The 17,510-nt window shown below is 42.0% G+C and overlaps 3 protein-coding genes across 3 annotated transcripts; 1 reads left to right on the top strand and 2 right to left on the bottom strand.

The window, feature by feature from the left end:
- Nucleotides 1-940: 940 nt before the first annotated feature.
- On the bottom strand, nt 941-8,646 carry LOC134184324 (F-box/LRR-repeat protein 2-like). Its single transcript, XM_062651991.1, has 8 exons — nt 8,298-8,646; nt 4,010-4,284; nt 2,372-2,500; nt 2,031-2,252; nt 1,744-1,965; nt 1,532-1,687; nt 1,273-1,458; nt 941-1,205 (listed from the first exon to the last, which is right to left on the bottom strand). The coding sequence occupies exons 1-8, from the start codon at nt 8,596-8,598 to the stop codon at nt 1,092-1,094; spliced, it is 1,605 nt and encodes a 534-aa protein (XP_062507975.1). The 5' UTR covers nt 8,599-8,646; the 3' UTR covers nt 941-1,091.
- A 47-nt stretch (nt 8,647-8,693) lies between these two features.
- Nucleotides 8,694-15,610, top strand: LOC134178644 (pyridine nucleotide-disulfide oxidoreductase domain-containing protein 2-like). Its single transcript, XM_062645533.1, has 16 exons — nt 8,694-8,847; nt 12,234-12,253; nt 12,307-12,400; nt 12,464-12,537; nt 12,593-12,745; nt 12,798-12,834; nt 13,577-13,693; nt 13,744-13,805; nt 13,867-13,964; nt 14,039-14,180; nt 14,245-14,379; nt 14,452-14,524; nt 14,596-14,901; nt 14,961-15,067; nt 15,130-15,250; nt 15,471-15,610. Exons 1-16 carry the CDS (start codon nt 8,709-8,711, stop codon nt 15,542-15,544), a joined length of 1,752 nt encoding a protein of 583 aa, XP_062501517.1. The 5' UTR covers nt 8,694-8,708; the 3' UTR covers nt 15,545-15,610.
- Nucleotides 15,611-15,791: 181 nt separating this feature from the next.
- LOC134181398 (forkhead box protein I3-like) lies at nt 15,792-17,110 on the bottom strand. The gene has a single exon (XM_062648673.1). The coding sequence runs from the start codon at nt 16,824-16,826 to the stop codon at nt 16,023-16,025; it is 804 nt and encodes a 267-aa protein (XP_062504657.1). The 5' UTR covers nt 16,827-17,110; the 3' UTR covers nt 15,792-16,022.
- Nucleotides 17,111-17,510: the final 400 nt, after the last annotated feature.

Here is a 17,510-nt window from a genome sequence, read left to right as displayed (position 1 = left end):
ACGTGGCCGCGTATCACACACACACACACACACACACACACACACACACACACACACACACACACACACAATTTGAGCTTTATATATGCTGGTAGATACTATGATATGCCAACCCATGCTTTCGTCTGTCTGTCTGTCTGGATGGATGTCTGTAACGTGCCGATCGACACGATGCTAGTCTCCGATCGTCGCGAGGTGGCCTGGTCGAGTTCAAACGGTCGAGTTGGATTTTGCCCGGACTGCCTCCGACGGCCAGAAACGAGACTTTGGCGGCCTGAAATGAGATGTGCCAGAGTTTGTTTGTTCAATTAATAAACTGAGTATGCGGATGTGACGTGCGCTATCTAGGTGTTAGCGCAATTATAGATATATTGTATATGTCCTATAAACTGGTGCCTAATTACACCTGTCCGAATGTCGAGTCATGGGTGAGTGTGTGACGTCATAAAGTTAATGACCTCATACCAGCTTTTAGTTGTTTGTGTGTGTGTGTGTGTGTGTGTGTGTGTGTGTGTGTGTGTGTGTGTGTGTGTGTGTGTGTGTGTGTGTGTGTCCCCTTCAGCCAAACTCTGGATCCGCCACTGCAGTTTGTAACGAGCTCTAACCTTATGCATCCAAAAATTACTGGACTGGCACTATCACAATGATTATGCTTTTGACAATTTGCCTTCATAGACCTTACTAACACTGTCACCTAAAAAGTGTTTTAGTATTTTGGTGGTCTTTCGCCACTGGGAGGAACTGATGTGTCCTCCATCATCTGCACCATCTGCCTGCACTGGAGCAGCAAACTGCTGACAAACATTTCGTGTAAATGAGGGAAGACGTGTAGCATGATTGTGTTGACCCCAAACTCATTGGTGCAACAGCACAACAGCCAAACATAATGTGATGGCACATCCAGAGCCACATTAGTCTGATTGCCTCAGAAAACAGACTTAATTAACATTCCAGTGAAAAAATCAACCTGAGACCAAACCAATCTGCTTAATAATTAATTAATTAATAAGAATACCATTAACAACAGCAAGCATAATGTCAATAGATTTTAATAATACGAACTAATACAATCTTGAATTAGAAATAAACATCTACGAGGTACTCATCTTGCAATATTTCCCGGTGTCCAAGTTCTTTGCCATCAGCAAGTTTGGTGGTGCATTCGGAATCTGGTGGTACACACACAAGCTCTTCACACAATTGTCCTAATGAAAGAAACATAGACAAATATATATTGACTCAAACATAGAGGATGAACCGAGCAAAGCAAACCTGCAAGTATCTGACAGCTGCCGGAGTTATGTATGCACAACCTTGCAAATAAACCTCTTCCAATGTTGAACTACAATGAGATGTCAGCGCTACGATAATCTTGTCTGTCAAACTACTGATGCCCGATACAACAAATACACGAAGAAGACAATGACGTATTAAACTGCACAATGGATCGTCTGTCAACTACACAGGATTCAGACTTCATTAAACTGTAACAGCGATATGAAATAATGTGCAAAATTAGAAAGAGACCCACCTGTTGGCATCCTTTAAAACTGACGTATTGGAGTTTCCTACAGCCGTCGGCCAATTTTTGAACTAAAAAGTCATCAACAACTAACACTCCAGCAAGAATAAGCACCCTCAGTGACAAGCAGTGGTCAGCTATTGACTCTATCACATCCAACCTCAGCTACACACATTAACAACACGTCACGCACGACCACAAAAGATGACCATTGACTCAACAGCTTTGCATCCTGAAAATTTGAGCGACAACAAATTTTCGGCTAGATTTCTGTCTTGAAGTAAAGAAAGCAAGCCGACTCCAGTCAGCTCTCGACACAGTGACAGATTCATCTTCTTGAGACATCGACAGTGTCTCGATATGTGAGAGCAACCCTTATCGGTCAAGGAAGTACAACTACTCAAATTCAACGACAAAAGTCTATGTCCAACAATAGTACAAATCTAGCCAAACACACTCATTTACGATTGGAAGAAGTATACTGTGTACGTAACATGAACATTCCCACCTCTTCGAGAACAATGTCGTTAATGGCAGCTATACCACACAGCTCCAGTTCGGTCAACTGTGGCATTGCTTCTATGACAGTCACAAGCACTGATGCTTGGACTGGTAACCCACTGAGTGACAGTTTCTGAATATGCTGAAAATCTGTCAATTGTGCAACACCGGCATCGGCAAGGCCGTAACAGAACGCCAAGTCCAACCATGTCAGATGACAACTTTGAAGCTAAACAAAACAGACACAGCCGGTATACGCCAAACTCCTACCAGGACAGTAAGTACACATGTGAAATGGAAATTAAACCAAGTGACAAGCACAGTACATGGCAAGAACGACAAGATCACCTGAGACAAAGCACTGGCGCTAATACCACTACAGCCGTGACATAGTAGAACCTTTAAATTCCGGCATCTTGACAAGGCAAGGACGGCGGGATCTGCAACCTTATTCAAACCATACAAGTCCAACCATTCCTGCAAAATAGAAGCAAAATGCAGCATACATACATCAAAGAAATGTTGTATACATCAAACCAACAGTAATTCCTCCTTGTACATCATAAATTCTTATACAATGTATGCAGTTTTATAGCATGAAACACACTTGTTATACTTGTGTTGTACAGTAACCTAAAGCAACCAATGGTACATGTGATTGTTGTTATGATCTCTGCATGAGCAGTGTACCAAATATGATCAACCACATTTTCCAAATAAATTCAGTTTTGTACAACTGCTTTGCTATTGAATTCGATTAACACAAGTACATGCACAAGCACAAACAACAACTGCAGCTGAGTGCCCCTATTGTATTTCAGTAGCTGATGCAGGTGCATAGTTGTTTTTAGAATGGAGCGCACATCATCATGGTTGCAGCTTACATATCAAGCAAATATTTGATATTGCCATAACAATGTGGGACAACACTCCTCCTAATGCAAACTGAAACAACGTGCAACAACAATGTCAAACGTGAGGGTCACCAAAGTAGAACAAAATTTCTTTGAGTATGTAATATGGTACAAAATCAGGAAACTTGACAACAATGCTCAACGCAAGTGCACTTGCTATGACTGAAAGTCCCTTAGAAACCTTCCAAAATGTAAAACGTGTTGATCATGTCAAGGATACTACAACAACAATATTGAATGCAGTGGGCTACAGTGGAAAGGTATCACCTTGAATTGTGTAACTCAATGACTTACCATATGTTACTGGTTGAAATGAAGTATGTTTATGCAGGGGACTCCAACACAAAACGTAGGTGGTACAGACGTCAGCTCTCGTCTGTTAGAAAACTGTTACAAAAACTGTCTGTTATCTTCTCTACTACAGAAGACTGGGCACTGAAAGAAGGTAACAGAATTAATCCCTAACTTAAGCAAGAAGTTAGCAACAAACTTGTCAGTCTTCTTTTCCTGCACACAAAATGCACTAGCACAAAACGTGATTTGCACTTGAATAAGTTTGCTGAATAAGAGGACACTGAGAGAGCATATTTAGGTATGATTATGTTTATGATAGCTCTTCTTACAATAATTAGAACTCAATAGCAACTATTGCAAATTGTGCATGTGTGAAGCAAATGCATATGTGATCCTCATCCTCCTCAAGTTCTGTTGTTTTGTTATCGCTCACATTATGAGTAAACAGATAGCTAACAATCACAGATCAAATTCACATCAGTTTTTAGCTTACTCACACGAAAACGCTTAGAGATGACGTTTTGTTTTACTACAGTGCTCCATCTAGTCACTGTCCTACCCTTACACTCCAGACTACAGCTTGCAATTATTGAATATACACAAGCATTCAAACTCACAGACACACAAAATGACAGACTAAACTAACACACGAGCAAACCAACAAACCAACACTGGAACGAGCACAGAAACAGACCGACAGACAAAAATTCAAGCAAGTGAACAGACAAGCAGACAAACAATAAAACAATGTATACAACTAGAAAAGCACTAGACCTACCAGATGGCCTTGCAATGATTCAGCAACTAGTTTGATTCCAACAGATGTAAGTTTAGTACACTTCTTTACTACTAGTTTCTTAATCTGTGGACAGTTTTGCACCATTCTCCCAAGCACGACATCCGTCAGTCCATCACACTCTGACAAGTCCACAGACTCAAGCTGAGAGGCGTGAACAGTGTTTAGACCACTCATACTCACAGAACGTCCAAAGTTATTTAGACACAATTCCACCAATGTATCCTGAGTTCTCAGTAACATCTCGAGTCCCTCATCTAAAGTGTAGTAAACAATACCATGAACTACTTACTGTGTAGGTGCAATAAATTTGTGACGTAAAAACTAGACTATTAACACTTAATTAAAACGTATATAGCAAATTACCGTACACTGTAGACTGTAGAAAGACAAACACCATGCACATACTTTTGTTAAAGTTTACAATGTATACACCCAGAGCCACACACAATTTCTACATTAACACCACTAGTGCGTACCACACTATATCACTAGTACTACACTAGTGTGTGGAAAATACAGGTTGTTTCCATATGATCAAGTACTATAATCCCGTGTCTAAACAACCACCAAGCTTTCATCAAATATGGTGTCTCAAAAGAACTACAAATTGTAGGAGACATGTATCGTCTCACATAAAAGTATACATACAACACTTAAATGGCATGAAAATCAGTCATATTATTAGATGTCTAAAATTTTATTAATTCTCATAATTAGCTACAACAGCAGTGAGTGCTATAAGTCATAAACTTAATCTTATATGATCCACAGGAGTTGGCAAGTCTTGCACAAAAAAACACTTCTAGTAATAAGATCCAAAACAATAAATCTGCAACAAAATGTCTGACTGCCCTAATGCAAAAATTTCCAAGTATTTAACCAACCTTTTCAAAGCTGGACAAGATTTACAGAGTTGGCACATACCAAAGACAAATGACAATTAACGTCTGTTCACAAAAGAAGACAAGTAAGGAAGAGCCAAATACATGGTACAGTAGTCTACATCTGATGTCATCACATCACAAATATTTGTCTAGTACGCAATCGTGCTTAGCAGCTAATATTCTGCTGGCTTTCGAATGTTCAGCCATCAAATGAGATACAATAGATCTTTGACAACTCCAACAATACAAGGCACTTACAATAAATTGTACTTGCTAACCTAGTCTTGCAGACCTAAATCCCGCCATCAACATTCCGGTGGGGACATGGTAATATTATCTTGCCTCTTTATAACATTAATAGGGTCTTCCATTCACCAGAAAACAAGTTCTTCCTGCTGGAATTTTGAGGGCAGGGTTAAGGTCTGGCTATGCTAACCAACCTCTCCAGTACGCCAAAGTTTGCCATATCTCTAACTTCACAAGAATTACAAGCATGATCACGCCTTAGAGATTGCCCTTTAATTCGCACTTAGAGTTTGCCCTATAATTCGTACTGTACACAGATCACTGTACACAGATCTTGCTTACCATTCCTTGCAAAATCTTAAAAGATTCCTTCTCATGTGATGAGCATGTTCATTTTAATCAAATAGCCCCCACAGTCAATAGAAGAATACTACAACCTGCCATGAAGTCCCTCTGACACGTACAATGACTAAGCGGATGAATATTTAGTACAACATACAGTACACGAAAGAATGTATGTATACACAAGAGTACTAATGACAGCCAAACATCATCAAAAATTAAAAAAGCATCTGTCCAGCAAAATGTCTAAACCTTTGTCTCATGCTAATAGCTGTTAATGGTCACGATTGAACATGTGTGCACTGATTTTAGTTACTGCATTTCTGCATTGATCAGTTTCAAGGCCCTTTCCGGGATTCTTTTGCATCAGCAATATTATAGCTAATGTGTTAGCAAATTATATATTTTTAGTCTATGCACAATGGACAAACAGACAATCGCTCTTAGCGGAAGCAAGCGACGAGTCACTTAGAGTAACTTATAAACTAGATGTCCCATGGCAGGTTGAAGGCACCAAGCACTGATAAAGATAGTAGAACATGCATACCTCTTTATAATCGTTTTGCTAATACTGCATAATTAAAAGTGTACTGTACATGCAAACATACTTATTTACTTTAAAGCAAATCTCTTGTATGTGTGGGCTGTCAAAAATCTAATTAATAAACATAGAAAGATGTGTAAATGTGTACATGTTTCCATGGATCTCACCTAGGTGTAGATTTCATCATGGCTTTTATTATTTAATTTACAGAAACCTGGTAAACGTGTTCATTCCTTTTGGACCCAAACATCTATCACTCTTGTTTTCTAGCTGCACTATGTGCTATGAGTATCATACCCCTTTAAGCCACACTATGCTATGAATAGTCATCCCCCTTTAATAAACATCTCTTCCCAATCAGAAAGTCTGAAGCTAAGCTGCTCTGGTTCAAATTCGTTTCTTTTTTCAATTGCTGTTTTGTCGTACAACTGTTGACCAAATCCATCAATCCAATTTTCATTATCAAACGAGAAATATTTTTGTCTTGAGCATTTACAAGACATCATTAACCCTTGCCATTGCCGTGTAATGTGCTTATGACAATGCCATCATTGCATTCTTCAAAACAAAATCTTGAGATTTGTTCTCAAGCAATCCTAATAGTCTAGTAGTCAAACTTAGTCATGATTACACAAAACAAGCGACAACAGTAGTTACAGCGCGTGTGTTAGTTCTTTCCTTGTTTTCTAGCTAGCTATACTGCTTATCTTGTAATCTACATAAACACCTCACTGTATGAACTCATCTCTTGAGGTGCAAAGGTAATCAGTTCCAGTGCCTCTTGCAGAAATAGAATGACAAATATTATAATTAATTACCCAAGGCACGAAATACTAGGGTCTAGCACAGGCCAATCACATGAGGTGTGACGGACTCGACAACGTATTAGCAATAAACATGCTAAGAAGCTGGCCAAGTATAATGACTTATTAGTTATACATGTAGAAATCTCAGGCTCTGTGAGTATAACTATGTTGAATGAACTATAAGTAAATATTCAGAGGCCTTTGAAAGATCTGCAGCACTTAACAAGAAAAACATTGCATATACAACATAACAAAGTAATAGTACACGGGTATCTGCTTAGGTAGCTATATCCATCTACGTGCAAGTTTTACAGTACATCAAACCAAGTGATGAAAGCTCACTCCTTCACTTATCTGTCAATTTTCACAATTTTGAACTTTCTTTCAAGGCTCTGTGCCTACACGTCCTAACTGTGTTTGTTCATTGCAAGTACACAAAATGCAGCCTTAGATGTGTGCACTACACATACATTGGAGAACATACTGCATACCATGCACTACATTTACGTACACAGCTACAGTATCTGATGGAACAAGATATGCTCTTAGAGCATGTCATGATAACAGTTTTGACCATCGCTTGCCTGGTCACTATATTATAAACAAAACAAAGAAACAATAAAAAAAGTGTAAAACCCCTCGGCTACTATGCACTGTGAATCGGTATTCACAAAACAGCACCATGAATCAGTATACAACTGTCATGCAAATAGAATATCAGCTAAATTTTAGCTACGTAGTACTAAGCATGAGAAGAGGCTGGATATATTTGGTCATGTGTTATGCAGGAAGCGTGGTGAGTCGTTGAGTACAAGTCGCTGGTCTACGGTCGGTGCTACTATCCCTAGCACTTCCGCACCTCGGGTAACAATTAAAGTAAGTAAAGAATGAACTAATCCACTGCACACCACCACCAAAGAATGACCCTTAAGTTTAGAGGGGCTTATCAATCACACTGGAAAAAAAGCCACGTTTTTCACTTCCACAGCATGGACGTCCTCATTGCCAGAAAGTGTTTCTAATGTCCATACACCTAATAGACATGCACACTTCACATGTCCAGGCCTTGTTTTGACGCTAATTTGACCATACTGAAAATGGCTGATGTGTACCTTCAAACAGATGGTCAACATATTCATGCCTACAAAGATTGGGGATTGACCCTATGCCATGCAGTGCCACCACCACCACAACAACAACAACAATAACGATAATAGCTGCAACAACAATAATCAAACAGCAGCAGCAGCAGCAACATAGCTCACATCAAAATACAAAAACCAAATGTGCAGAAAGTAACCACAGTCTGCATGCAATGTTCAATACTGTCCTAATCAAATATTCAAAGAAATTACAACTTCTACTCTTGCATATTAAACTCTAAACAATTTACCAATTTTAATACCGAAACTTCACATTTAGATGTAGATAGTGTAGCTACCAACCTGTCACATTCTTGCAACTTGAAACTGTCAGGTGAGTAAGCTTGCATTTACAGCTGCCTAGCTGCACCAATAAACCATCTGTCACTTGACTGTTATCTTCGAAACAAACCCTTTTGAGCGTCTCAGAAAACAGATGATACGTTACTGACGGAAGTAAAGCACTCGTAAACTGCTTGTGCCAGCACATGCGCTCGAGAAGCTTTTCCTTGTCTCTTGGGGGCAAAAACTTGCGAGCCTGGCTAATCTGTCCCAGGTTCTGTGCTATAGAATGCAGACTCAAATCCACCAAACTCAAAACCATCGTTTAGAACGGCAAACTCATATCACGATGAATCGTGTAGATCTAGCTATCAACATACGGGCTAGCTCTATAGGGGTTAGGGACTAGAACACGTGGTCTCTTGTCCCAGCATGCGAAGAATAAGAAGTATACGAACTGCTTGTTCTCGATGTGCAACTGTTAGGCTTCAAGCAACCCGAGCGCAATCTGCAAGAGATTTTGTAGACACCAAAATCAGAGGAGAATACGATGCTATCGTGGTTGGCGCAGGTAGAGAAATAAATTAGAGTAGGTAGCATTCTTATGCAGGATCGATGGCACAGGCAGATGGCTTTTGCAAAGGTGCCATACGTTCTTGGTTAGGCAGTGCAGTGTTAGGTGTATGCTCAGGTATAATTCGGGGGTGTCAAATCGAGCCTCGGTTTTCAGACATTTAATATGTTAATATCTTTGGCTTTCGCTAAAGTTTCTCCAGAGGGAGTTAGGAGATATCTCCAATCATAATTCACACTTCTCAGAGTTTTGGTTTTGAGGGCATTATCATGTCATTGTAATAATTTCTATCCTAGCAATAATTATTGATAGAAGACCTAGAACCAGTGGACTACTGCTGCATAAAATTAGCTGGGCATTTGTTCGATCCTCATGCTTTGGCTTACTGCTACCGCACTTGCTAGCAATAGCAATTGGGTGTGTATAACATAGTTACATGCAGTATTGACATTGCACATAGCATTGGCTCAATCTATACATGTACTGTTGCTGTACATAAGAAATGTAAGGATGATATTTCTGATGGTTTAGTGGATCGATGTCTGGTTTGCAATATAGAAAGCTGCCAATACATTAATAAAAATGCACATACTATTATTAATATTTAAAAGTCTCAAGGCACAATTGAGAGCTTATAGTAGTGTGTCGTGGCCTGGTGTGGTGCGGTGCAGCGAGGCGTTGTGGTGGTGCTGGTGCTGGTGCTGGTGGTAGGTCTTTGTTGTAGTTTTACTCGTCTGTTTAGTGTCTGTCTCTTTGATATCCTGCATATATGGTTACCAGGTAGTTCCTTTCAGTGACTCACTACTTGACATAGAGTTTGATTTCCTCAATTAATTTGAAAGGGGTAGTTATTGCAGTTAGGAGGGCACAATTCAACTGACAGACAAGGACAGCACACATGCTTACAACATAATACACGGGATCTGGTGGGTAAGTTCACTGAAAGTAAAGTGCTTCCTAAGATGGAAATCTTGAGAGATACCAAGAGTTTACATGAATGAAAGTTCTACACGACTGACAAGTTATTGGATTACAGTAATCTTGTTGGACAAATACCTGTATACTGCACAAAGGATGAACACAGATGTTACTGACAACGATTAGGCTGATTCAGTAGGCTACCAATATAATGATTGATAAACATTCTGATGTACTTTGACATTGATATTCCACATGTGTCAGTATATGGCAAATGGCAAATGGCAAATGGATAAGGAGCTGCCATTAGCCGGTCACGCGCCCGCCAGATGGCTGGGTTCCTGTGCACTATGCAGGAGCTATGGGCCGTGCTAAGAAATCTCCTGGAACCTGGCCAGGTACTCGCAGGAGGCCTGACTGCAACGCCAACTGTACTGTGGGCACTTGAAGTCCCACCCGGTCCCAGTGGCTGATGGACTCTGTCGCAGTCGGGGGCCTTTGCCACCCCAGTCAAAGACCAGGTACTCATTTACACTCCTCAGTCGAGAGAGGCAATTGCGTGTGAGTTTCTTGCCCAAAGAAATTATACCATAGCTCGCCATCACTGTGACTTGAACTCAGAATGTATTCACTCCATAAGATGACTACTCTCTAACCAACCGATTATTCCACATGTGTCAGTATACTACCTCATGCTACACCTGGCTATGTTAGGACTAGCTTCAACTACTACTAGGTAAAGTCTTTGTTAGACCATTATAGAACTGAAAATCTTCTGATCAAATGTCTTTTATTTTAGCTAAGTAGTGACATCAAATAATAATTTAATAAACTCAGAGGTCACGCTAAAATTCTGGGATGTGCCATATCAATACTGGCAGGGATACCTAATTTGAACATCTTCAGTACGATTTCTTAACTGACAAGGTAACTCTGTTAGCAGTGTGATTGGAAACAGAGCAACAGTATGTTGAGTTATTTAGTACGTTTTCGTCAAATTTGTGTCTTTTGTCTGAACTACAACTCTCTAGTAGTTCAGCAAACTAGAGAAATAGGTTTACGGATCCAGGGGAATATATTAAGGATATTAATTTTGTTTCAGATACATCAAATTGCTGGTACAAAAGGAATCTTTTAATCTTGTGTGTGGGCATTACTATGTTGTAATTATTGGTGTACATACATATTAAAGTTTTGTGAGAACGAACAAAGATCTATACAGTACATATCTTTTATTGTGATCGATTTCTAACCATATAACATTAAGACTGGACATGAAAACAAACGACAAACAAACCATGTGTTTATAGTCACTATACTCTACAAAGAGCCCCAGTCTTTGGTCACCCTTCTTGGTCTCCATCTGGGTCCCTGCAAGTCAAGTGCAGCTTTCTCAGAACTTCACAAACACTGGGTATGTGGGGTCCTTGAGGAATAGAAAAATTCCAAAGAGAAACCCCTCGAGCTCCAGCAAAGGGACCTATTCTTGGACCCATTCTTGGCACATGATAGTATGAAGACTGAATGCCACAAAAGTGGTATTCAAACCCAAGCCTCAACGGTACCTGGCCAATGACTATGGCATAAGTCACCATTGAATTAAGCTCCCTAAACTATCTGCTTATACAGTGTAGTAGCAGAGTGAGTGACTTGGGTAATGTTGCCTTAGGTTGTGTTAGTGTTTAGCCATTATATCTACAGAGTCTTCATATATGCTTATGGTTCTGAGTAATGCATAGGTTTGATAACATAAATGTATCATTACTAATTCAGACTGTTTTTAATACTTTGTGATACAAGGAGGCTGTAGTGGTAGCGGGCGCATGATCGTAGCTGTTTGATATGAGAAGTATACGAGGTTACGACAGCAATCACACAAAATCACCAGAGTTCAGTTTTGAATAGTATTTACTTGATGAAGATGCACAAAGTCACCAGAGTCCACTGTTGAATAATGGTATTTACTTGATTAAGATGGTATCACAAAATAGTCAGTTTCTACACACGTGGTAGACAATAGGTATCAAATGAGCTATTAACTTGTAGATCAATAGATTTCTTTCATGGGCTTCATTGCTTGGCCGGCATGCAGTGAGCAAACCAGCCAAAATCCACATAATTAACTGTACACCTTAATCGAATACATTGTATGAATTACGACGATGCACAAAGTTATTTTGTAGATTATTTGGGTTCAGGTACACTGTGAGACACTTGCAACAGTATAAGTGTCAGACATACTGATTAGTATGAATTTCTTGCTAACCATAGGTATAGACATTTGTTAATACCCTGGCTTCACTTTGTCTCACAATAAACATGTTTTGGTCACTGTCAACATCAGTGCACAGAAATAGCTTAAACTGCTTTATACTGCTCTACTGTTCTTGTAATAATTCCAAATTATGTGGGAATACATTCATATTGTGTTACTGTATTGTGTATGTGGTGTTTGTATATGGTAGGTCACAATGGGCTAATTGCGGTGAGTCAATCTTGCTTCAATCAGAGTAAGAATCACAGAGTTTTCTTCTCCAGTCTGCATACCTCCAGATGGCCGGCAAACGGGTACTCATACTCGAAAAAAGGGAAATAGTAGGTGGTGCCTGTGTGACTGAGGAAATCATACCAGGTAGGGTCAGTGGACATAATTCAATATCAATGTGTCCGCATTCACAGCAGCACTATGGTTTAGGATTTGCATTCTCCAGGGCTTCGTATCTTCTCAGTCTTCTGAGGCCACAAATAGCCAAAGAACTCAAACTAAAGGTAAGCTGTGGTTGCTGCACATCTGGGGAGTTGTGGTCATATTTATGCCATGTAGGACTTTGGCCTACAATTGTACCTTCGAGACACTGTCTCGTTTACACCGCTGGTCGACAGTAAGGTAGGTCAGAAACCTGCATTTCTTCTCTTGAGTAGAGATATGGCTGAGACTCAAAGGCAAATTGCAAAGTTCTCAATCAAAGACTCCAAGGTGCATCCGACAGAGGGTTGTGTTTGATGAGAACTTAATGTTGTTTTGGCAGGCATACGAAGCCTACCAGTTGCAAATGTGTAAATACGGTAAGACATCAACATGGACCACAATAATACTGGCAGCATCACTGTTGTCATGGTATTGTTGATATAGGCAGTTCCTTGGCCAGAATAGGTAGGGCAGTTGTCATGCCTGATGTAAAATTCATGCCGTGAAGCTTTATGGCTACTAGAACACAAAGGCAAGTGCTTCACGCATAAGCCACTCTAATTGGCTATTACCTTGCCCATGAACACAGCTACAGCTCTCCATTCTTCTCCGATAACGAGTGCAGAGATTATTGCTCAACCTGGAAACCTATTCTTCATTATGTTGTTGTGAGTTGGCAAGAGTGAAAACGCATATGTTTCTCTGCTATAGCAGTAGGATGTATCATATGACTGTTTGGCGCCTTCTTCATAAATTCCATAAATACTCACTCAATTACAACCTGATTAATCAACATAAAGGCGACTTCATGACTATTACTATTGTAAGAATTACCTCTGCACGCCATTCTTTAGAGCGAAATTGATGGTGCATAAGGCATTGTTAAACACGCTGATGGCCAACGCACATGCCTCTTTCCAATCGAAGCCATGGGCAATAGTTTGTTGTAGGAAACAAAGCTGCTAATCGATATACCTAAGTAGTTGAGTAATCTTCTATTCCAGGAGTCTGTGTTTGGTTTCTCTTGATAACACAATTATCATTATCAGCTAGTAAATAGAAGCCGTTTAGACCGACCATCTTTCATTTTCTCATTAACCTTATTTATCTCTTCTTTAGCTGCAGCAATTGAGCCCATATTGGACTACCCGCCCCCTCATCCTGTTCGATTATCTGAAAACGGATGGCGGTCGGCTATGCGGCAACTGCAGCCTTTCAAGCAACTCTTGAAATCTGGTATGTAATTTAGTCTCTGGCTCCATGATGATTTGCATGGCATATGCTAGTGAAGGCGTTGGGAAGTGATTGGGCATCGTTCTTCAAGCTGGCAACTGGACCGGCATCTTCAGTAACATGCTCAGTCTTCTCTGTTTATTTGGTAAAGTAGCGCTCCCTGTTTTTCACACAAGATGCTCAATTCCTGGTTTGAGTCTGAACCGTTGAAGAGCACGTTGGCTACTGACGCGATTATTGGAGCCATGCTCAGCCCCAACACGCCCGGCAGCGGGTAAATTATAAACTCAATCCCGTCACTGTTTATAACACTGTGCTGTACCTATTTGATTGAAATTCGTTCTCCAGCTACGTGCTTTTGCATCACGTCATGGGAGAAGTCGAAGGTGTCCGTGATGCATGGGCCTATCCGAGAGGCGGGATGGGAGCCGTCACTACCGCTATCGCCCGTTCCGCGTCTGCACTAGGCGTCACCATCAAGGCAAACGCCGTACGTCGTCCGTCTTCTGCCGCCTCTTTCTCTAAATTGTAGCCTTACTGTCTATTCCTATTAGCCTGTCGGGTCCGTACTCGTGGATGAATCACAATCGGCATGTGGTGTCATCCTCGAAGACGGTACGCAAGTCAAGACGAGACTCGTGCTGTCGAATGCGACTCCATCGGTGACCTTCCTGCGTCTCATTCCACCGGTAGAATAGCATTCACTTCGTATATCGAATTGACGACTTACTGTTAAATAATGATTAATGATTTGCTTACAGGACGCTCTAGCGGCGGAATTCGTCGACGAAGTGACCGCGTTCGATTACACGTCGCCGGTGACCAAAATCAACGGTCATGAGTCACACTGACTGGCCTGTTCTATTTTGTAGGTCGCTGACTGGTCATTCTTATTCTTATTTCAGTAGCCGTTGATAGTCTGCCTAACTTCAAAGCTTCTCCCAACCGCGATAGTCATCCGGAGCTTCATCACCGAGCGACCATTCATCTGGGATGTGAGAGTATCAACGCTCTGCATCGAGCTTACTTGGATGCGCAGAACGGTCGAGCGTCCGCAAGACCGGTGATTGAGATGTGCATACCGTCGTCTCTAGACCCGACTGTCGCTCCTTCTGGAAAACACGTCGTCTCTCTATTTGTGCAATACACACCGTACGATCTGGCAGACGGGACATGGAACAATGAGACGAAGAACGACTTTGCAAACCGAGGTGAAGTGACGATGGATTAGATTTGAATTTGCTGCCTCATCGATGACTCGTTTCGGTAGTGTTCAGTGTTATTGAAGAGTACGCTCCGGGCTTCACATCTTCCATTCTAGGATTCGACATTCTAACACCTCCGGACCTGGAGAACGTCTTTGGTCTCACAGGAGGAGTAAGTCGCACACGGAATTTCGATTTTATGTGATAGCGTAATCCTTACATCGATCCTTTTAGAACATCTTCCACGGTGCTATGGGTCTGCATCAACTGTATTTCGCCAGGCCCACGCCGGCCTATTGTAACTATCGTTCTCCTATCCGTGGACTCTACCTTTGTGGCAGTGGCACGCATCCAGGTCTACTAGTACACCCGCGTTATACACACACACACACACACACACACACACACACACACACACACACACACACACACACACACACACACACACGCCCACACACACGCCCACACACACACGCACACACACACACACACACACACACACACACACACACACACACACACACACAGCCATCTCTAGTTCTAATGTATGTATGTATTTATGTTCCACTGTGCAGGTGGTGGAGTGATGGGAGCGTCTGGAAGAAATGCAGCGTTGACTGCGCTTCAGGACCTGCAAGTGAACAGATAGGCTGCCTCACTTACTACGTACGCATTTAATTGGCAACATACATTATTAATTAATTAAAGTATTGGATTACCACCGGCGGCTGCACAGGGTACCGTTCATCATCAAACACCACACCAATAACGTCCATTCGGATGTGGTGGTTCTGGTTCTTCTTCCTTTAGTACACATACACCGTCTTCCTTTCAGAACCGGAAACAACACATATCTCAAGATGTTTGGGATATTGAATGACGGGGGACAGCTGTACAAACATTTACCCTCTTTTATTTGTTCAAGCCTCTATACAATCGCTATCAATAAAAAAGCATATATGTACTCTAGCATCCATACAATTTCAATACGCCTTTCAGAGCTCGGGTCCGTAGAGTAACAATTTCTATAAATGACGTCATTTCTAAACGAGATCTCGGGAAGCCCAGCTTCCCAGCGAAATGGGTCCATCTTTATTTATACTGTCAGTTCCAGAGTTTCCAGAGTTCTACGAGATTAGTTGTTCCACAGTGAACTTGGTGAATCGATTTTTGCCGGTTTGACCTGGTGACGGTGGAAACTTCACGACGTCTATTCCATGGGGATAACGGTAATTATCCTCTGACGTCATCGCGTCAGAAATATGTGCACAGGACGAAAACGGCAACGTACCACACAAGTAACTCGACACTGGTGCACGTGCACCGCTTCCATACGGTATGGACCGCGAAGAAAATATAAATTGACTCGCCTCTGTTGGGTATCCCACCATCGCATGAGCCATCATATTTGGCAATAGTCCAGTCGAGTTCTTCCGCTTGCGTTTCTTTCGAAAGCTGCCGTTGTCGAACGACTTGTCGCAGTTGGGGTCGATACGCCAATAGCAGCCCTTACCCGGGTCGCCCTCGTCTCTCGGCACTTTCTGAAAGCAGTCGTTCAGAGACAAGTTGTGACGAATCGAGTTCTGCCAGCCGGATTTGCACGTCTTATAGAAAGGAAACGTCTCGGTGATGAAGCCGTAAATGCCGCACAGTGTCAGTTTCTGCTCCTTCGATGACTGAATGGCCATAGCAATGAGAGAGCTGTACGAGAAAGGTGGCCGCACAAACTTGTACAGCTCGTCGTCGTAGTGCCGCTGCATCCACATCATTTTCTCCGACGACGGAGGAGTGGAGCTGCGGCGAGAGTCGGATATGTGCGGCAGTTCCCTGCTGTAGGGATGGTACCTGCGCTGTGCGAGAATGCTGCTCCAGTGGCATTGCAGTTGCTGTAGTTTGGGTAAATCTAGAGCTGCACCGAATTGCCACTCCATCCTTCCACCACGACTCGCACTCTGCCCTAATTCCTTTAGATGTAACCTGCAGCTCGTCTGGCCAACAACTGACCGCGTCCAATGGGTGGGACCACACAAATTCGTTGTCAACCAACAGCCAATTCAGTACCTATTAGCGCTTGTGTGGCCGCTGATAGGCTACACAAACGTATCAATGTTGTAGTGTTTACCAACACTCCCCGTCGCGCCAACACGCCACTGCGTAGGCGTGGGGCGTTAATGGACGACGATTCGCCAATGGCATACCGTGAGAGCGAGACCGCAGAATCTCAGAAACGCTTTATCGAGCCTCTCATCGTAACGACTCATCATTGACCAATAACACAATGTAATTGGTCGTTAAGTCGTACCGATCAGCGTGTCGCACCAAAACCCGGCACGCACGAGTCTCAACACGTAGGATGCAGCGCGGCTTATCGCCGACGCTTCTCCGATCTCCTTCGCGTGCGGCTTCCAATTCAATTCGATTAGTCGCGCTTGCATGATGCTGCACGCATCCATCACAAAAACAGGTGCACGTTGGGCACATGGGAATCCCCCGCCATGGGCCTCGTCAACAACACGATCCGATCAACAGATTGAATAACACGCGTCCGTCGTCGACCCGATGATGTTACACGTTCGGTAACGAGATCGTAATGTGTGGCCTCGCTAATCCGCGTG

This window comes from Corticium candelabrum, chromosome 1 (assembly GCF_963422355.1).
Source record: "Corticium candelabrum chromosome 1, ooCorCand1.1, whole genome shotgun sequence".
Lineage (NCBI taxonomy): Eukaryota > Metazoa > Porifera > Homoscleromorpha > Homosclerophorida > Plakinidae > Corticium > Corticium candelabrum.
The sequence above is the reverse complement of the archived record's forward strand: the minus strand, read 5'-3'. Positions and strand labels throughout refer to the sequence as shown.